Source organism: Mustela nigripes, chromosome 13, assembly GCF_022355385.1.
Source record: "Mustela nigripes isolate SB6536 chromosome 13, MUSNIG.SB6536, whole genome shotgun sequence".
Classification (NCBI taxonomy): Eukaryota; Metazoa; Chordata; class Mammalia; order Carnivora; family Mustelidae; genus Mustela; species Mustela nigripes.
Genome location: NC_081569.1, coordinates 27,957,972 through 27,979,018, shown reverse-complemented (window position 1 = coordinate 27,979,018; position 21,047 = coordinate 27,957,972). Strand labels below are relative to the sequence as shown.

General features: G+C 52.8%; 1 protein-coding gene across 1 annotated transcript in view; it reads right to left on the bottom strand.

Moving 5' to 3' along the window:
* The window catches only part of PSTPIP1 (proline-serine-threonine phosphatase interacting protein 1), a 47,853-nt gene that overhangs the window by 1,818 nt on the left and 24,988 nt on the right, over positions 1-21,047 (bottom strand). Inside the window, exons 4-12 of the mRNA XM_059371766.1 lie at positions 16,385-16,419; positions 16,037-16,143; positions 13,667-13,729; positions 12,937-13,035; positions 12,057-12,102; positions 4,423-4,502; positions 3,734-3,832; positions 2,599-2,695; positions 2,077-2,167 (exon numbers count right to left, since the gene is read on the bottom strand). Coding sequence (XP_059227749.1) covers positions 2,077-2,167; positions 2,599-2,695; positions 3,734-3,832; positions 4,423-4,502; positions 12,057-12,102; positions 12,937-13,035; positions 13,667-13,729; positions 16,037-16,143; positions 16,385-16,419 — 717 coding nt within the window. The remainder of the gene's footprint in view (positions 1-2,076; positions 2,168-2,598; positions 2,696-3,733; positions 3,833-4,422; positions 4,503-12,056; positions 12,103-12,936; positions 13,036-13,666; positions 13,730-16,036; positions 16,144-16,384; positions 16,420-21,047) is intronic.

Below are 21,047 nucleotides of genomic sequence, written 5' to 3'. Positions count from 1 at the left end.
CTCGTGCCCCCCTGGGACCTTCTCCTGCCTGGACCCAGCCAATCCTAACTCCCTGCACTCCACCGTGACCCGGCCAGCCCAGCTACTACTCCCTGACCTAGGTCAGTGTCCACATGAGGCAGTGCCAGGGTAATTCACCCCTTCCCCTGTGCCTGGCTCAGGCCTGGGCTGAGCGGAAGTCATGAAGTTTTGTTGAATAAAAGAACGGAACAAGCAAGAAGCAGACACTCCGTGCACCGGTGGGGAGGCAGATGTGGCTACCCCATGAAGCAGGCAGTGCTGAGGGCTACATAAGTCGAGGCTGATGCTATTCCCAGCTTTAGGAAAGGCTTCCGGGTGGGGTCGAGCCAAGTCCTAAAAGAGCTTTACCAGGGAGATGGCACAAGTGTTGGCCACTGAGCAGCAGCAGTGCAGGGGGAGCTCCGCATGCGTGGAGGAGTTTGCGAAGTGGGCCCATCTGGGGGTGTCGGAGACAAGACTAGAATAGGGACCAGGCCAGACCCCAAGGGGCCCTGAGTGTGGCTCGCTACTGTGGGAGACTGTCCTGGAGTGCTACCTGGGGCACAAAGGGCCTTTTCCCACAGGTGGGGACACTCAGTGATCCCACCCTCACAAATGAGCCCCGGGCCTGGAAGTGGACACACATGCCCAGGATGGAGACACAGGGATAGGCGCGTGTGGGCCCCAGGCCAGGCAGCTGCAACGGCAGTGGCATAGTCCTGCCCCTTGGGCCACTGAGTCAGGGTAAAAGCCAGCAGGCCTGTGACTGGGAGGAGATCGTGGGCCCCCCCGACTGCCCGTTTCTCTAGAATTATCTGACCCCATGACATCAGTTCCTTTAGGCACTTCCCGGCTGCTGCACACCCCTCCCCCGCTGAGCCTGGCTTCTAGCTGGCCCCTGTAGTGGCCCCTGCCCATCCTGCCAGGGACCAGGCCCCCTCCACCCAGTTGGGCATCCCTCTCTGTCGTCCTCAGGAAGGCACCCCTTTCTCAACACCGCCCAGATGAGCTCTTCCATCCGGTCGTTTAAATAACCATCTGTGTTGAGCTCCAGGTTCTCCCCAGGGCTGCAGGGAGGCCCAAGTCTCCCACGATTCCACCAGGTAAGATGGTGGGGTGGGGGCTGCCCTCCTCCTGGGGTCATTGGCTCCTCACAGTTCCTGGAGGGGCACGCTGGGCTTCCTGTTGAGCACGGGTGGTTGACCTCTGCCTCCAGAGGCGGCCTCCAGGGGAGGCTCCAGGGTTCCTGAGGCCTCAGGAGAAAGCTGTCCTCCGAGGGCTGGGGGACCCATCAGCCCATCCTCATCCTTCCCCACCACCTGCAGCCTGGGCCTTCTCTGCGTGAGGCTGGACCGAGAGAGGGCATCACAGGGGCCTCAGAGTGGGAGTGGGGCGCAGGTACACATAAAACCCACAGATGCTCTCAGATCCCCAGCGACAGGGCACACAGCCACCTCAGGAATCTGGCTGCTGGAGGGCTCCCTGAGAAGGCTGTAGTGCTCTCAGTGGGCTGTCACCATTGTGCCCGCCAGGCCTGAACCAAGAGAGCCCTTAGGTTCTGAGTCTGACGCAAACAACTCAGGGGCTCCGGATCTAGAGAAAGCAAGTGACTTGTGCAGGTGACACAGTGACACATGTACGAGGGCCCTCTGCAGCCAGGCCAGAGAAGAGGCCCTGAGAAGCCCGGGAAACTCTCCCAAGAATCTCGGCCCTGCTCCTGTGTCCTGGTCCTGCCCCAGCTGGAGAGTGTCACCACTGCAGCGTGACTGTCCAGGGCACCAACCCAGGATAGCAGCTGGGCCCGAGGGACATGCAAGCCAGCCTGGGGCCTCCCTGGAGCTCCAAGCACAGTCACTGGTGAGTAGTGGGCTGTGATTATTTGCTTAATGTCTGGGACCCCTTGGGCTGTAGGTATCATGAGCCACGTTGAGTCTGTCTTGTCCCCAGAGTGCCCAAGACCTAACACAGCGCCAGGTCCACAGCAAGAGCTCAATAAATGCATGTGGAAGAGCCACTTGCAGGTGGGAAGGCTAGACCCTCTTCCTGATGCTTCCCCAGCCCCATCAGGCTCCTCACCTCTTTATCATGCCGCAGGATGGCTGGACGCCAGGGCTGCCCGACGACGGGGTGACCTCCCGATCATAGTAGTTCTGGTAGGGCACAGGAGCTGTGGGCAGCAAGCTGGTGAGGCCCATGGTGGCCGAGGACAGGGCAGGCAGGACCTGTGCCACCTGATACTGCAACTTGTCCCCATCCAGAGACCCAGACTGAGGCCCCACTTTCCCATTCTGGCCCAAGGCTGCCTCCAGGCAGGGGAAGGGGCCTCTCTCTCTTCTATGAGACATGGAACCAAAGAGGTTTTAAGAGGGATCCCCAGCCCTACTCCCCTTTCTGAGTGTTGCGGCAGGCAAGGAACCCAGCCAGGGGCCTGCATCGTCCCTGACCCCTCCTCTGGGTCTGCCAAGTCTTCTTCACCCAGAAGTGAGCTGTGAGCTGCCCTATCTTGTCCCTGCAGGGGAGGCTCAGCTGGGTGCCAGGCATCCTTCGGACAGGTGGGGCTGGCCCCAGCGGCTGTGCTGCCTGCGGGCTGGGCCTCACCTGGGGGCTCAGTGCCTGTGCTCTTGGCTTGGATGAAGCCATCGATGTCGGCTTCCACGCTGCAGCCTTCTAGTGTCACCCGCACCTCCTCGTAGAGCTGGGGTTGGGGAAGAGCAGATGCTGAGGGTCTTTGATGCCCACCCTCGTCCAAGTCCTGCTCCTCAGTGCGCCTGAACTCTGGCCAGGGACCCCCATCCCACCAGCCTCCTCTCGGGCCTTGTGTGCACAGCTCAGTGCCTGTATTTAGGCACCATGGCATGAGGGGTCAGAGCCCTGGCTGCCAGCTTCTCCTGGTTCCTAAACACTAACTATGCACAAGGTCCTGTGCGAGGGGTGTCCCTCTCTCCTGCCCTCAGAAGTAGACACCGCTTTCCCCACTTCACAGACAAGGAAACAAGGCAAGTGTCTTGCCCAAGGTCCCAGAGCAAGAATTCAGTGCAGCCAGACTGGATTTCATTTGACAGGATCCAAAGCCCACACTCCGTCTTTAGGAGGCCACCAGGTGGGCTCAAGTCATCTTCAGGGGGGAAAACTCCAAACCCCGCAGTCCATGGGCAGAAGGGGTCAGGCAAGGAACAGCAATGGGCATCAGGGAGTCCCAACTACCTCAGAAGAGAGCTCATGGCTCTCAGGCTGCATTAACAGAGGTCAGAGCCCCTGGTGTGGAAGTGGCAGCCCCTCTTTCCTGGGGGAACCCCCCTGACACTCCTGGCATGTAGAGTGCAGTAAGGGGAACCAGGACACCCCACAGGGACTGGGGGCCAAGGAGGGACTCCTGCAAGCACCAGGTGGAGTAAGCTGCCCAGGGTCTTCCAGCCTCTGCAAATCTCTGAAAGGCAGTGTCCACTGGCCTCCCCAACCCCAACAGGGGGAACAGGCACTCTGCAGCCCTGAGAGCAGAGCCAAGGACCATGGAGCAGGGTAAGCAAGGAGGCAGATGCCCGGGCAACCCCTGAAGCAGCCTTCCAGGTGGGGAAGCCGGGGCCCTGCACCGAGCCTCTGTCCTCGGGACCCTGAGTACTTGTTGATGGACTCAGAAGGACCCAGGCATGCTGCTGTCTGCAGGCTGCCCTCCCTAGTAACCCTACCCCCGGCTTACTCCCTGCCCCTCCCTGCCCACGCCCCCCACCCCCACCTCATCATCCTTGACACACTGCAAGGACAGCTGGTTGCAGTGCACCCACATGGCGTTGCGAAGGATGGTCAGTCGGTCAGACTCTTGCAGCTGGAAGGCCTGGGAGGTGGAGGCGGGAGGGAAGTGAGAAGTGAGGAAGGGCTTTAGGGCCAGGCCAGACTGGGCCCTGCTCGACCCAGCCGGTGCTGACTAGCTTACACCCTGCTCTGCTGAAAGCCAAGTCCAAAGGAAACCTCCTTCTTGAGGGATCCCCATCCCCACCTCAGAAGCCTGAGGCTTCTGGTTCCTGCCCTCACCCACCCTCCAGGCTCCACCACACACTGGAAAAAGTCCTGGGGAGTGTTGTAAGAGGAGCACTAGACCCGGAGCCCTGAAGCCTGTGTCCCAGGCCTTATCTACCAACAGGACCCAGAGAAGCTATGAGTTTTGTCTGAGCCTCCGTTTTGCCTTCAGCAAAAAAGGGGGAGGGATGCCTGCCTATAACAAAAGGGCAGGGCACAAAGCAAGATGGTGAGTTCCCAGAGACATGGACCCAGCACAGGGCCTGGGAAGAGAGTAGATGGGTGAATGAGGGAATGAGGCCTTCCTCCCACCACTGCCTTGCTTTCCCCCCATGAAGCAGCTATAGGAATGAACATCTTTCCCATTTTGCAGCTGGGGAAACAGGCTCCATGCCCGAGGTCACTTACCTCACAGGTGGTCCGGTGCTCCTGCTCCCACTCACCCCGCACCTTCTCCAGCTGCTCAATGTTCTGCTTGTACACTCGCTCTGGAAGCACAGGTGGTTCTCAAGGAGGCCAGGGCCCAGGCACACTCCCCGACCCCTACCCCTTTGCTCCTACAGTGCCCCTGTATGTACAGAGTGCCCTCCAGATCCTTGGAGTGCCCCCTCCTCCCACAGACCTGCCCTGGCTTGTGGTGCCTCATCTGAATGCCTGTTATGGCCACCTGTTCTGGTACTGGTCTTTTGAAGGTGACTCTTCACTTCCCACTGTGCTCTGAGCTGCCCAGTGCTGCAGTCAAGCCCATCCCTCAAGATCAGAGTTCAGGCCTCTTGCCATCCCTGGGTCCCACCCCCTCACCCTTTGTAGATGGGAAAGTGAGGCCTGGAGAAGGCAGCACTGAAGGAGGTAGGAGCATGGGAGCTGCGGGGATGGAACCCAGCAGGTTTGGCCATGACCTCCATTCCCAGAAATCTGAGGGACACCTATCTGCCAGCCAAGGGAGAAGCTGGGTCCTGGGAGAGGCAGAGCAGAAAGGAGAGCATTTCCAGGGAGAGGAAATGGGTGTTGTGGGGGAGGGGTTCTGGCATCAGGTGAAAAATAGAAGAGAAAGAGATCTAGAAGAGACTGTGTGAGGTGAGTGTGTCTGTCTCCCGTGATGGCAGGGCTGTGAAAGTCCTGGGCTCTGGAGCCAGAGAGCCTGGGCTGAAATGCAATCACCACCATTTCTTGGCTGTGTGACCTTAGGTAAATTACTTTACCTCTCTGTGTGTCAGTTTCCTCATTTGTTAAAAAGGGGGATGCTACAGTGTGGCCAAGCCACTAGGAGCTAACCTTACCCACTAGCACACCTGCAGCAGCTGCAGCCAAACCTGTCAGCTAGCCATGCTGGTCGGTGACTGGCCCTCCCCACCAGCAAGCCTGCAGCAGTCAAGGCCAAGTCACAACAGGAGGATATATGCAGCCCACACAGGTGATACCTCTGGAGTCCTGGTTCTCGTGAACAGGAAGGATTGTACTATTGGGCCCCACAGGAAAACTTCTACTCTACATAAGACCACTACTTTCAAGTCCAGGATTCATAACTGACCTACCTAATACATAGAAACAAACACAGAAGAAGAATATGTTCCAAATGAAAGAATAAAACAAAACCTCAAAAAAAGAAAACAAAACATAAACAATCTCCTGGTAAAGAGTTCAAAGTAACAGTCATAAAAATGCTCACCAGACTTGAGAGAAGAGTAGATGAACTCAGAACTTCAACAAAGATACAGAAAATATAAAAAAAGAACCAAGCAGAGCTGAAGAATTTAATAACTGAAATGAAAAATACACTCTAGTGTATTTTTAGCACCTGGGTGGCTCAGAGGGTTAAGCCTGTGCCTTCAGCTCAGGTCATGATCTCAGGGTCCTGGGATCGAGCCCTGCATTGGGCTCTCTGCTCAGCAGGGAGCCTGCTTACCCCTCTTTCTCTGCCTGCCTCTCTGCCTACTTGTGATCTCTCTCTTTCTATGATCTCTCTCTTTCTATGTCAAATAAATAAATAAAATCTTTCTTAAAAAATACACTAGAGGAAATCCACAGCTGATTAGAGGATGTAGAAGAACAGATCAGTGACCAGGAAGATAGGGTAGTAGAAAATATCCAAGATACATAGCAAGAAGAAAAAAGAATTTTAAAAATGAGCATAGGTTAAGGGACATCAGGTGTACTAAAATTTGCATTTTAGGGGTCCCAGAAGGTAAAGAGAAAAGGGGGCAGAAAACTTACTTGAAGAAATAATAGCTGAAAACATCCCAAACTTGGGGAAGGGAACGGACATCTGGGTCCAGACTTCCAAGGTCCAGTAATCTCAGAAAGCCCCAAACAAGACAAGACAAATCCAAAGAGGACCACACCAAAACAAATAATCATTATGAGGTCAAAAATTAAAGCTAAGAAATCTTAAAAGCAGCAAGAGAGAAGCAACTAGTTATATATAAAAGACACCATAAAGCTGCTAGCTGATTTTTCAGCAGAAACTTTGCAGGCCAGAAGATAGTGGTGTGATATGAATAAAATGCTGACAGAAAAGAAGAAAAAAACAACTTAAGGGATGTCTAACTGGCTCAGTTGGTGGGAGTGTGTGACTTGATCTTGGGGTTGTGAGTTTGAGCTCCACATTGGATGTAGAGATTACTTTTTTTGTTTTTTTAAGATTTTATTTATTTATTTGACAGACAGAGACATGGCGAGAGAGGAAATACAAGCAGGGGGAGCGGGAGAGGGAGAAGCAGGCTTCCCGCAGAGCAGGGAGCCCGGCGCGGGGCTCAATCCCAGGACCCTGGGATCATGACTGAGCCAAAGGCAGATGCTTAATGATTAAATCACCCAGGCATCCCAGATGTAGAGATTACTTTAAAAATAAATTTAAAAAACCTAAAATCAAGAATATTCTACTTAGGGACGCCTGGGTGGCTCAGTGGGTTAAAGCCTCTGCCTTCAGCTCAGGTCATTATTCCAGAGTCCTGGGATCCAGCCCCACATTGGGCTCTCTGCTCAGCAGGGAGCCTGTTTCCCTTCCTCTCTCTCTGCCTGCCTCTCTGTCTACTTGTGACCTCTGTCTGTCAAATAAATAAATAAAATCTTAAAAAAAAAAAAAAAGAACATTCTACTTAGCAACATTATCATTCAAAGAAAAGTTAAAGGAGTTCATCATTAAACTGACCTTACAAGAAATGTTAAAGGGATTTCCTTAAATGTAAAAGAAAAGGCAAGAAAGTGAAAGGGGAGGGAAGGGAAAGTGAAAGGGAAGAAATGTCACTAGTAAAAGCAAACATATTGTAAAAATAGTAAATCACTTATCAAGCCAGTATGAAGGTTTAAAGAAACAAGTAGTAAAATCAATTATATCTACAAAAAGTAATCAAGGAATATGGAAAATAAAAAGATGTAAACTATGACATACATAAAATGTAGAGGGAGGAGTAAAAATTGCAGTGATTTTAGAACATGTTGGAACTTAAGTGACCATCAACATAAAATAAACTGCTATATACATAGAATGTCACATATAAATCTCATAATAACCACAAACCCAAAACCTATAATAGATACACAACAAAGAGAAAGGAAACCTGGTGTAACACTAAAGTTATCAAGTCACAAGGGAAGAGAGCAAGAGAAGAACTATAAAAACAACCAGAAGACAGTTAACAAAATGCCAATAAATATACACCTATCAGTAGTAACTTTAGATATAAATGTACAAAATGCTTGAATTAAAAGACATAGGGTAACTCAATGGATAAAAAATAACACCTATCCAGGGGTGCCTGGTGCCTCACTTGGTTGAACATTTGATTCTTGATTTCAGCTCAGGTCATGATCTCAGTCTCATGGGATCAAGTCCTGTATCAGGCTCCATACTCATCCTGGAGTCTACTTGTCCCTCTCCCTCTGTTTCTCCCCTGGTCTTGCTCTCTCTTTCTCAAATAAATAAAATCTTTTTTTAAAAAAATAAGACCCATCCAAATACTGCCTATAAGAGACTCACTTCAGACCCAGAGACACAGACAGAGTGAAAGTGAAGGAATGGAAAAAGATATTCCATGCAAATGGAAGCATCAACAATAACAAAACTGGGGTAGGAATACTTACATCAGACAAACAGATTTTTCAAAAAGATTGTAATGAGACAAAGATGGGCATTACATAGATAAAGGTATCAGTCCAACAAGAGGATATAACAATTGTAAATATCCACGCACCCAACGTAGGGACACCTAAATATACAAAGCAAATAGTGACAAACACAAAGGGAGAAACTGACAGAAATAACAACAATATTAGGAGACCAACTCCACTTACATCAATGGATAGATGATCCAGACAGAAAATCAATAAGGAAATGATGTCTTTGAATGACACTTTAGAGCATATGAACTTAAGATACATACAGAAGATTCCATCCCCAAACAGCAGAATACATATTCTTTTCAAGTGCACATGGAATACTCTCCCAGGTGGGTGACATGTTGGGCCACAAAACCAGGCTCAGTAAATTTAAGAAAATTAAAATACTATCAAGAGGGACGCCTGGGTGGCTCAGTTGGTTAAGCAGCTGCCTTCGGCTCAGGTCATGATCCCAGCGTCCTGGGATCGAGTCCCACATCGGGCTCCTTGCTCCACGGGGAGCCTGCTTCTCCCTCTGACTCTGCCTTCCACTCTGTCTGCCTATGCTCGCTTTCGCTCGCTCTCTCTCTGACAAATAAATAAATAAAATCTTTAAAAAAAAATACTATCAAGCATCTTTTCTGATCACAGTATGAAACTAGAAATCAATTACAAGGGGAAAACTGAAAAAAAAAAAAAAAAAAAAAAGCCCACAAATGCATGGAAGCTAAACAGCATGCTACTAAACAGCCAATGGGTCAATGAAGAATACAAAAAAGGAAACCAAAAAATACTTGGAGATGAATGAAAATGGAAATGCAACATTACAGAATCTCTGAGAGGTGACCAAAGCAATTATAAGAGGGAAGTTTGTTTATACCAATACAGGCCTACCTCACAAAACAAGAAAAACCTCAAATGAACAATTTATTTTACATCTAAAAGACCTAAAAAAAGAACAAAGCCCAAAGTTAGTAGAAGGAAGGAAATAATAAAGATTAGAGTGGAAATAAATGAAATATAGACCAAAAAAAAAAATAAGATCAGATTAATAGAACAATAAAGCTCTTTGAAAAGAAACAAGATTGATAAACTTTTAGCCAGATTCATCAAGAAAGAAAGAGGACTCAAAATCAGAAATGAAAGAATAGTTACAACTGACACTGCAAAAACAAAGAATTATAAGAGACTACTAGAAAAAAAAAGAAAAACAGATGCAGGAAAACCATTTGACAAAACTCAACATCCATTCCTGATAAAAACTCTCAACAAATGGGTTTAGAGGGAACATATTTCAACATAATGAAGGCCATCATATGACCTGATCCACGGCTAACAGTGAAAAGTTGAAAGTTTTTCCTCTACGATCCGGAGTAAAACAAGGATATCCGTTCTCACCATATTTATTCAGCAATCAGAAAAGGAAAAAAAAATATGCAATTTGCTAAGAAAGAAGTAAAACTGTCACTGTTCACAGATAACATGAGACTATATATAGAAAGCTCTAAAGCTTCCACCAAAAAAACTATTAGAACTAATAAATGAGCTCAGTAAAGTTGCAGGATGCAAAATCATACAGAAGCCTGTTGTGATTCTGTACAACAATAATGAACTAGTGGAAAGAGAAATTAAGAAAACAATCCCATTTATAATTGCACCAAAAAGAATAAAATACCTAGGAATAAATTTAATCAAGGAAACGAGAGACCTATACTCTGAAAACGAAGGCCTTAATGAAAGAAATTGAAGACAACACAAATAAATGGAAAGATATACCATGTTCATGGGTTAGAAAATTTAATATTGTTACAATGTCCACACTACACAAAGAAATTTACAGATTTAGTACAATCCCTATCAAAACACCAACAACATTTTTCACAGAACTAGAACAAATTCTGAAATTTGTATGGCACCACAAAAGACCCTGCACAGCCAAAACAATCTTGAGAAAGAAGAGCAAAGCTGGAGGTATCACAATCACAGATTTCAAACTATACTACGAAGCTATACTAATCAAAACATGTACTGGCACATAAACAGATCCATAGGTCAATGGAACAGAATAGAGAGCCCAGACATAAACGCCTGCTTATATGGTCAATTAATCTATGACAAGGAGGCAAGAATATACAATGGGGAAAAGACGGGCTCTTCAATGAACGGCACTGGGAAAACGGGAGAGCTGCATGCAAAAGAACGAAACCAGATGACTTCCTTATACCATATACAAAAATAAGCTAAAATGGATTAAAGACCTAAATGTGAAACCAAAACCATAAAAGTCCTACAAGAAAACCTTGGCAGTAAACTCTTGGATGTCAGCCTTAGCAATGTTTTTCTGCATCTGTTTCTTCAGTGAAGGGAAACAAAAGCAAAAGTAAACAATTGGAACTACATCAAACTAAAAAACTTTTGCCCAGCAAAGGAAACCATCCACAAAATGAAAAGACAACCAACTGAATGGGCAAAGGACAATATTAAAAATATATAAAGAACTCATACAACTCTACATTTAAAAAAAAAAAAAACCAACCCGGGGACACCTGGGTGGCACAGTCGGTTTAGTGTCTGACTGTGGTTTTCAGCTTGGGTCATGACCTTAGGGTCGTGGGATCAAGCCCCACGTTGGGTTCTGTGCTTAGCATAGAGTCTGCTTGAGTTTCTCTCTCCATCTCCTGATGCCCCCCGCCATGCATTCTCTTTCCCTCTCTAAAGTAAATAAATAAATCTTGGTGGTAGAGGCGGGGGGGGGGGGGGGACCCAATCTGATTTAAAAAGTGGGCGGAAGACCTGACTTTTCCAAAAATGACATACAGATGACAAATAGACATGTGAAAAGATGCACAATATCACTCATTGTCAGGGAAATGCAAATAAAAACCAGTGAGATATCACCTTATGTTAGTTAAAATGGTTAGGATCAAAAAGACAAGAAACAACCAGTGCTGGTGAAGACGTGGAGGAAAGGGAACCCTCTTGGACTATTGGTGGCAATGCAAGCTGGTACAATTCTATGGGAAATAGTACAGGGATTCCTCAAAAAATGAAAAACAGAACTATCATACAATCTAGTAATTCTACTTCTGGCTATTTACTTGAAGAAAATGAAAACACTAATTGGAAATGATACATGCACCCCTATGTTAATTCCAGCATTATTTACAATAGCCAAGATGCGGAAGCAGCCCGAGTGTCCGTCAACTGATGAATGGATAAAGAAGTGGTATATATGAATACTATTCAGCCATAAAAGGGAACGAAATCTTGCCATTCATGACCACATGGATGAATCTAGAGGGCATGATGTCAAGGGAAATAAATCAGACAGAGAAAGAGAACTGCCGTATGATTTTACTTTATGTTTGAAATTTAAAACATGAAACAACAAAAACCAGAAACAGAATCCTAAGAATAGAGAACTAGCGGTTGCTGGAAGGCAAGGGGCTCGGAGGACGAACAAAATAGGGGAAGAGGATGAAGAGCTATAAACTTCCATTAATAAATTACATGAATCACAGGGATGAAAAGTATAGCCTAGGGAACAGAGTCAGTAACGCTGTAATAACACTGCACGGTGACAGGTGGCAACCACATAGATCATGGTGAGCTCTACCTAATGCTTATGATTGTCGATTCACTATGTTGTACATCTGAAATTAATATAACATCATATGCCAACTATGCTTGTTAAAAACTTAAAAGGGAGAGAGCAATAGCAGCCACCTCATAGGGTTGTTAAGCAGAGTAGTTGAAACACACACAGCCCCAAGAACACGGATGTCTTTATTTTACTCGCATGATTATATGAGAGTGGTGAGCGTGTGCCTCTGTGGAGTCATGTGTCCGTGTGCATCCCCAGGGCGAGGAAAGAGTGCCGGGGGGCGGGGGCAGGCCTGTCTGACCACCCTCCCAGGTCAGAGGAAGCGAGCAGGGCCGCGTACCTGCCTCCATGGCTGAGTCCTTGCACTGCTTGGCCTTGTTCTGGCTCTGAAGAGAGAGAGGGAAAGCAGAGCTGAGCTGGCCCCAGCCCTCGGGGGCTCAGCCTCCCTGGGGTTGGGGGGCTCTGAAGGGCTTCTGTCCCAGCCTTCCTGAGCCACCCAAGAGGACACTCAGCAGCCAACTGTGGGCACTTCCCACCATTAACTTCAGCCTCACCCCACAGAGGACCACAATCAAAAAAGGTCCAATACAAAAAAATAAAAACAGAAGCATGTAGCCCACGCCTACACGTGCGACAACTGGACGTGAAGACCTGAGGGAGAAATGTGGATGGGCAGGTCCCACCGCTCCACCTGGCCACTGCTGACCCTGCTGGCTGGGGCTTGGGCTCTGCCCTCGACTTGCTGCCCCTAACTCACCCTCAGGCCCCTGCTCTTTCTGGGCCTCAGCTTTCCTGTCTGTGCAATGGGCGAAATGCGCTCTTGGGCCCTGGTATCTCTGGCAGCCCACCCTGGTCCGGAGGCCAGAGCAGTCATGATCTTGGGCGCTTGATGACCTGGGTGTGCATCCTTTCTCCATTGCTTCCTGGCTCTGAGACCTTGGACAAGTCATTCACTGTCTCAGGGCCTGTTTTCGACTCTGTGACATGGGTCTCCTGAGCCCCTCTCCATGGGTTATGTGAGAGTTAAGCTGGCCGTGCCTGTCCATGCCCTGAGACTCCAGGAAACCCCTTTCGCAGATGAGGAGATGGAGGTTCAGAGAGGAGTGAGCAGATATCCCAGCTGCAGACCTTTCTTGGGGTGTCTACGGCACCTCCTTCCCAACCTGCCCTGTTCCAGCCCTGTATGGGTGACACCATACGGCCTCAGTGGCCCCACGCACCTTCTCCACCTGCTTCTGGGGGCCGTTGGTGCTAATGCGTTCGAAGGCCTGCTCGGCATCATCAGCGTCCCGGCACTTCTGCTCATATGACTTCTTGGACTGGGTGGGAGGGGGTGGAGAAGTGTGACTGCAGGAGCGCCCACAATGAGGGTCCCTGAACCCAGCCTCCCTTCTCCCTGTCGGGGGCCTGTGGGTGGAGTGGGGGCCTCCTCACCAGGAACAGGGGTCTGGGGATCCAGAAGGGAGATGGAGAAGGGAGTTTTATTCCCAGGCCCTGCCCCCCTGGGGACTCTGGCCCTGCCCATGGCTGCATCCTGTTTAGAGACATGGTCCCCGCAAATGCCATGCATCCTCATGATGCTGGCCTGTGCCTGTGCTGTCCCCTCTTGCAGAACCCCTTTGCTCCCTCTCAGCTGGAGTCCCAGGGGACACAGCTCAGCAGTCTCTTGTCCCTCCACCCGAGTCCCCAACTGACAGCATAGATCATCCTGTGGGCCACTGTCTGGGACTGACTGCCTGCTCCTCAGTCAGGAGCCCCCCAAGGGCAGGGCCTGGGCCTAGCCACATGGGCCCTGGGTTCCCTGTGCATCCCGGAGCACCCAACAGGCCATGGCATGTGTTGTTGGACAGGTGGTCAGAGGCTAGCCCTGTCCCAGGGACCCAGCTCAGGGCTCCTGGGGTCTGCACCATAAGTCCCCCACGCCTCCAGGCCCAACACCCTCACACTCACATCCATGGCCTTCTTGTAGAGCGACAGCTTGCTCTTCTGGACCCGGTCCATGACAGCCTCGTACTGTGGGGGACATGGGGCTCTGAGCAGAGGCGCTGTGGCAACCGGATGCTCCCCTAGGCCAAGAGGATGGAGTGGCCCCAGGATGAGGCACAGCATCCCCTCCCGGCTCTGAAGGGGACAGTGACGAGAAGTCCTCTCTCCCGCGCCCCACTCTTTCTCAATCTCTGTTCAGGACAGAAAACTAGAGCCCAGGACAGGATGTGTCCATCATGACTTTTTGCTTCAGACTCCAGCCAAGACTTGGTCTCTGTCCCTGGAATACCCACCCTGCACACACGCACGCATGCACGCACACAGACACACACACTTAAAGAGACCCCCTCGTGGCTTCTGTACACTGTGTTCTGCCTCACTGTGTACATACTCTGGCACACGCATGCCAAGCTCCACATGACACACACAGAAGTACACACTAACAGGTCCCCAGTGTCCCCACTGCACACACTTGCACATGTAGGCCTTCATGTGCGCATTCACAGGACATCCACACACCACACACAAGGACACACAAGCATACTCTTGCACGTCCCTGTGCACAGCCATGGGCCTGTTCACACAGGGGAACACACACCCCTGCCACCAAACTTCTGCCGCCTGTGGGCACACAAGGCGTACACACAAGGCCAGTGCACCCTGACCTCACCTCTCAGGCTTCTTGTTCAGGCAGAGACTGAAAGGAGCTGTGACAGAGATCGGGGTGTAAGAAGGACCAGGGCTGGCTCTGCCTCGGGTCTCAGTGGGGCCAGGGCTGACAGGGAGCCCTCCAGCAAGCCAGCGGGTCACAGAGATACAGGCACACACACACGAGACACACGCAGCTGCTCACAGGCAGGCACACACGTGTGCCGGGCCCCCCCGCTCCCCCCTCCCCCTCACACACACAAGTTCATAGGCACACGGGTGCATACACATGAGCCCAGGCTGTGTTCCTGCAGACTACCCCACAGTTCTTCATTGGGGGGGGCCCCGGCCGCTCTGGGGAGGGCGTCTCTCTGAAACACCCGCTCTGGCCCCAGGAGAACTCAAAATAGGCAGTCTAGGGCCTCGCTGCCTCAGCGGGTGCTCTGCACCCTGCAGACAAGCCCCAGCTTCAGAGAGGCCACCTGCTCCGGCACCTCGAGGTGGAGCTGGCCTCTGGGGCTGGCTTCGGAGACCAGCTGTCTGCTCAGGGACCCAAATTTAGAATCGTGAAAGCCCGAGGCCCCGAGGTGGCTGGCTGGGTGGGCAGGGAGGGCAGCCACACTAGATTTCTGTGGTCAGAGCCACTCATCAGAGCCGGAGCCTATCTGAGAAGACCGAGGGGGCGGGTGGCTGGACCAGGGCTGGGTCCCCAAAGCCTGCAGGAGGGAAACTTGAGGCACAAAAGGAGAAGAGCTTGCCCAGGACACCCAGGCCCAGCCTGGCTCCAGCCGACAGCAGGCAAGCCTTTCCCCTCACAGCTCAGTTGTGTGGACTTCTCCATTTCTCGGTTCTCTGGAGAGTCTGCAGTGATCCTTCACCTCCAAGCGAGAAGGGTTTCTGTGTGCTGGCCTCTCCCATCCTGCCTGGGGCGTCGCCCTCATCACATTGAGAGAGTGCGCACGTGGACCCAGCTGCCTTCCCAGCAGCCAAGTGCTCAGCCACTCAGAGAGTCTCAGGCCTGGGAAAGGGCCCTGGGACACTGAGATCACCAAGCCCGCCCCCACCCTACCCCTGTAGCTTCCCTGACAAAGAACCTCCAGACTCTGCTTGCATACCTCCCATGATGGGGACCTTACTTCCTTCCCATGTAGATCCTCTGCGCAGGGACAGCCACGCCCCATCCACAGGTGAGAAGTACCTGTGGATGCCAGGGAAGGCCTGGCAGCCCCCCACAGGCTCTGTCTGCCCCTCTCAGGCTGGCAGCGTGGCAGAACAGCTGCGAAGGCCAGCCGCCAAGTCTGCCTTTCTCCTGCTCAAACAGCCCTGACCCTTGGGCTGAGGACCAGTTTCTGGCGACTCCCCCAATCAGGCTACCGCCTTTGGATACCCCCAAACTGTCAGTGATCCTCCACAGTCTCTTGTAGGAGGATAATCAAGAAGACCCATGCCTTTCCCTCTCCCTGGCATGAGGCAGCTCAGGGGAAGACCCCCAGTGGGGCTCTCAGGCCTGCATGCTGGGCCCTGATTCCAGGGCCCCATCTCAGTGCACAGCCATCCTCTCACCATCAAGTCACTCTCATCCCCAAGCCTGGAGTGAGTCTCCCACCCTCCCTGGGCTCTGTCTGGAGGGACCATCCCCCACAACCTTCTCAGTGAGGATGCCCCACCCCCGAGCACCCCCCTCACCTTCTTCCTCTGCTCCTTCTGCCTCTCACGGAACTCCTCAAGGCTCCGCAGCTCCTCGCGCAGGGCCAGGGCCAGCTGGATGTGGGAGCTGCCCACATTCTCCATCTCTGGGGGCAGAGCACGGGGGTGAGGAGCTTCAACCACGCACATACTTACTTCTGCCCAGATCAGCCCCACACCCCCCAGATCCTCCACTAGCCTTAGGGCCCTGTGCGCAGCCTGAGCACCGCCCTCCTCCCCGCCTCCCACCCCCAACTAGCACCTATCTACCTCCACCTATGGGGACATGGCTGTTCCCAGAAGGTCCTGTCACTCTGCAGCCTGGGGTTGGGGACAGTCGGAACTTACGCTGCTTCAGGGAGTCAAAGGAGGCCCTCAAGGAGCTGCAAAACAGAAAGGCCAGGGTCAGCGGGAGGAGGGCATGACAGGACGGAAGCGCCCCACCCCCAGCCCAGGGACTTTTCATTTGGTGGGAAGGCTCTAGGTCACTCACACACACACTGATCCAGACCCAGACATGACCACCGCTCAGAAGCAAGCTGGGATTTCTGGAAGGCAGAGTTCCTCTTTTGGAATGGTAAAGCTATCACACCTCCTAGCTGTGGCGCAATGCTCCTGGCTTTGTGTTTTCAGAACTCTCCCTCCCTCAGCCAGTCCATCAGGACGAGCTGAAGCTGGACAATGCAGGGTACAGACCTGGCTTTAGGCAAGTGGCCTGGAGGGTGTTTGGAAGAAGCTGGAAGGGAGAGGCAAGCCAGGCAGGGGTACCAGAGGAGAGAGACGGTGGGGCAGGAAGAACAGGACGTATGGGGGAGGACAGTGAGAAACTGTCCCTGTTCTTGGCTGGTGTGGCTGGGCACACAGTGGTGACATTTCCAAGAGCGGACCCAGGATGCTGGGCGTACCCAAGTACGTGAGCCAGGAGGAGTATACAATAGGGTGCACTGAGCGGGGGTGGCTGAGAGAGCCTCTCAGGAGGAGTCAGGAGGCAGCATCGCGGCTGTTCTGGAGTAGAGATGTGGGCCCTCGAAGAGCAAGAAGGGAAAAGGCTGGCCCTGGGGGAGAACGCCCAGGGGTGGGGCTGCTGGACAGCAGAGAAAAATACAGGGCACCCAGGTACATGCGAATTTCAGACAAACAACAAATGGTGTTTTAATATAATGTAATATATGGATCACACTTACATCTAAAAAGTATTTGTTGTTTATCTGAAGTTCGCATGTAACTGGGCCTCCTATATTCTATGCAGCGGCCCGGCCCTACGGTGGGGACTGACCCCCAGAACCACAAATGAGCTAAGGTGTCGGAGCCCACCCAGGACCCAATCCTGTCTCCTGAGGGGTAATGGGGTGCCATGAGGCAAACATCTCCTTGGGTCAGAAACACAACCAACAGGGGTGAACGGCTCTCTCCAGGTCACTGGGGTTCAGGGGCAGGGACCACTCAGTGGGGTGAGCTCCCCGCCCGATGGAGCAGGAGAGTGACTGGCAATCCCAGCCTGGGAAGGCAGCAGGCCCTGGGCAGGGACTCCCGCTCCCTCCGCACTCCCACATGAATCAGAAGCAGACCCGGGAGCCAGGTAGCCTGGGTCCAGGCAAGGATCTGCTGCACACTCACTGTGTGACCTTGGGCAAGGGACTTACTCTCTGTGCCTTGGTTTCCCCCTCTGTAAAATGGGGATAATAGCACAAACAGGACGGTGATGAGGAATAAATTAATTAATAGGTCTAAAGTACCTCTGTCAGGACCTGGCTGCTGTTGTGCCACCCTCCTCCGGGTCCACATCTGCACATCCACATCTGCACATCCCCGTCCTGGGTGGGGGGGTCCCCCAGGTCCCTGAACCTGACCTGAGCTATATACTGCCCCGCTTAAGAGCTTACTGGGTGCCCCCAGAAATCAGAAACCCCCCAGGTCTTGCTTTCAGTTAGGGGTTCCCTTGAGGTTCTCTCTGGGGTCCCTTCCCCCACCTCGGCCCCCCACCCCCACCCTGCCGCCCTTGCGGGCATTCGTAACAGACCGACTTGTGTCCACCAGCAGCTGTGTGAGGGATGCCTGGGCCTGTCGTGCCCCAGTGTGGGCCCATGGGTGCCAAGTCTCTGAGTGTACCCAGAGAAGGATCGCAGAAGTTGCAGACTGGACCTAAGGTAGTATTTGAAGTGAAATTCTCTGCCTGCGTTGGCAGACCCTTAACCAAGGAGGCAAAATAAATTGGGGCACCCTCTGCAACCAGGATGCCTTGAGGAGGCGCAATCAAGGCAGAAAGAGAAACTGAGTCCAGAGAGTGGCCAGACTTGCTGGATCACACAGAAGCAGCGGGCAGGCACCTCTCCCACCCCCCCCAACACGCCCCCCTTCCTCCCCCGCCCCCCCCTCCGCTCCCTCCAGCTCCCCCCGGAACCCCCCGCTCGCCCCATCCCCCACTCGCCCCACCCCTGTTCCTTCTGCCCCCTCCCACCCGCCTCCACGCCCCCACGCCCCCCAGCCCCCGCCGCGGTCGCTGGCCTCAGGCTCCGCGCTCCGCCCCTCGTGCTCCCTGCCTGCCTCTCCGCGGAGCAGCGCGCCCGCCCCCTGGTGGCCGTATGTCCTCATGACGCCCGCACGGAACAGCTCTGAGCTCCGGCCCTCTGCAGCGTCAAGGCAGGCTTTCCAGGGGCCTCCCTCTTCTCACTGGACAGTTAGGGAAACTGAGGTTTCAGCAACCTGATAGGACCCACAGGGATCCAGGCCTAGAAGAGAACTGCGGGGGTCTGGCCTGGGGTGGACACCATCCCTAAACTAAGTAGATCTCCAAGTGTGGACCCAGCACGAGCAGCCTGACCATCACCTGGGGGCCTGTCGGAAAGGCAGATCATGAAGCCGAAACTCCGGGGTGGGGCCCAGTTCCCTGGGTTTTAACAGGCCTCCGGGAGCTGCTGATGTCTGTTCCAATGTGAGAATAGTTGGCCTAAATTCTTTAATCCTCACAGCTCTGCCAGAGACAGTCCCCATTTCACAGATGAGAAAAACAAGCATCAGCGAGGTGAGGAAACTGACCCGTGGCCACACAGCGGGTGAGAAGGCAAGGCCAACCCCTGGCTTCTCACCAAAGGAAGGAGAGGGGGACTGCCAGGGTGACCCCAGCTGCCCTGGGGATGAGGGGCAGGACCCTTTTCTGACAGAATCGATACCTTGCCAGGGGCTCTCCCTCCGATCCCTCCGCTAACCCACACATCCATGTTCTGCCTCAGTCTCTCCATTCATGGTGAGAACCCCTCCAGCCTCAGTGCGTGCTCCCACTCCCCTCAGGCCCCAAATCCTTCAGGACCTCATCCCGCCCCCAAGCTCAGGGCAGCCCATGTACTGCCTGGTTTTCACCTCTTTTTAGATCTCACAGCTCAGGAACACCTCAAATGCAAAGTGTCCAAGACTGGACTCAGCTCCCTCACAAAGCTTGCTTCTCAGCCCACTCCCCTCTCAGTGAAGGTGTCAGCCTGCACCTGGCTGTCTGCACCAGGAACCCAGAGTCGTCCTTTCTCAGTCCTCTCCCTCCCCTTCCACTGCCTTCTTTTTCACCTCCTCAATCTCCTCTCTGTCCGCCTCTCATTACCACCACCCCAGCCCTTGCCCCTTCAGCTCCTGTCCCCTAGCGTCACTCCCCACCTGGTAGCCCTGTTTTCTGGGCTACCTAGCCACCTGACCACCCACCAGTTCCTTCTGTCAAGTTCCTTCTCGCCTCAGGGCATTTGCACATGCTAATTACCTCTGTGCAACATCTTTGCTAGGCTTCCCCTTCTGTCCCTCTGAGCATTTGTTCCTCTTGTCACCTTGGGCGGATGCCTTGAGTGTCCCCCCACTGAACTGTGAGCCCACTGAGCAAGGTTCTCCTTCTGGTTCCGCCTGGTTCCCCTCCCCCTTATCCCTAGGGGGGAACAAATTCAACACTTGCTAAATACCAAGGCTTTTCTCAATCCCAAACCTACCCCGCCTCACCCTCCTTGGCCTGTGGACCCAGGCCCTCCCTCCCAGGCCCAGAGTGTCTGTAAGGAACACAGTCTCCTGGGACAGCTGGTCCTTCTCCCTACCCCACCCCTGGATGCTGGGAGCCCCTGCCTGAGTCCACGGCACTGCCATGTGACATGCAATCTCTGTTTCCACCCTGGTCAGTCCTGATGATGACAAAGCCCATGCTCTCCTTAGGCTCCCATTTGTCCCCTGGCTTGCTGCCCATTGGGGCTGCAGGGGTGACGGTGCTCATTCTGCCTGGGACCAGGGTGGGAGGCAGGACTGTAGGCTGTGACCACTCCAGAAGTTCCCCTCCCCCGCCCCTTGCTCACCTCTGGGCTGCAGTCCTTCCTGCCCAGCCCTCCTGCACCCAGTGCCGGGGACCTTCAGGCCACCAGAGCTCCATTCACACAACAGGGCCCGGGACACCACCTCTCTTTCTTGGCCCCAGACTTTCAAGAAGGCCTTGGTTCTGTGGGGGGAGGGCGGTCTTTACTTCTCCTGGAACCAGAGGCAGCCCACGGTGGATTAGCCAAGACTCACCCCTGGAGAATGGCCTTAAACCCTGATCTTGTGGAGTATTTGCGGAGCATTTGTAGTCTTTCTATGCTCCATCTGACCCAGAAAAGATGGCATCTCGTAGCTTTTCTCCCTCCCAGGTCCTCCCTCTTGCTGCCAGGACCTGCTCAAGCTTCTCTTCTATTGTGTCTCTGTCACATGGCAAGGACGGGGCCTCATGCAGGCCTCTACCCTCTGTTATCTCTCACCAGCATCCTTATGTGTGACTCATCTCATTGCCCTTTCTGACTTGGCTCTCAGGACGCACGGCCTGAAACGCTTGGCTCAAACATAGTCAAGAAATTCCGAGTGTGAACACCTCCTTCCGTGTTCTCCCATTCATCTCGTGCCCCTGCTGGGGCCTCACTGCCCCTGCCCTCCTGCTGGCCAGAGGCTCTGGCCTCCCAGCTGCCAGCAGCAGGCTCTTCTTGCCTCTGTGCCAGAGGCTGGGCCTGGCTGCACTGCTGTC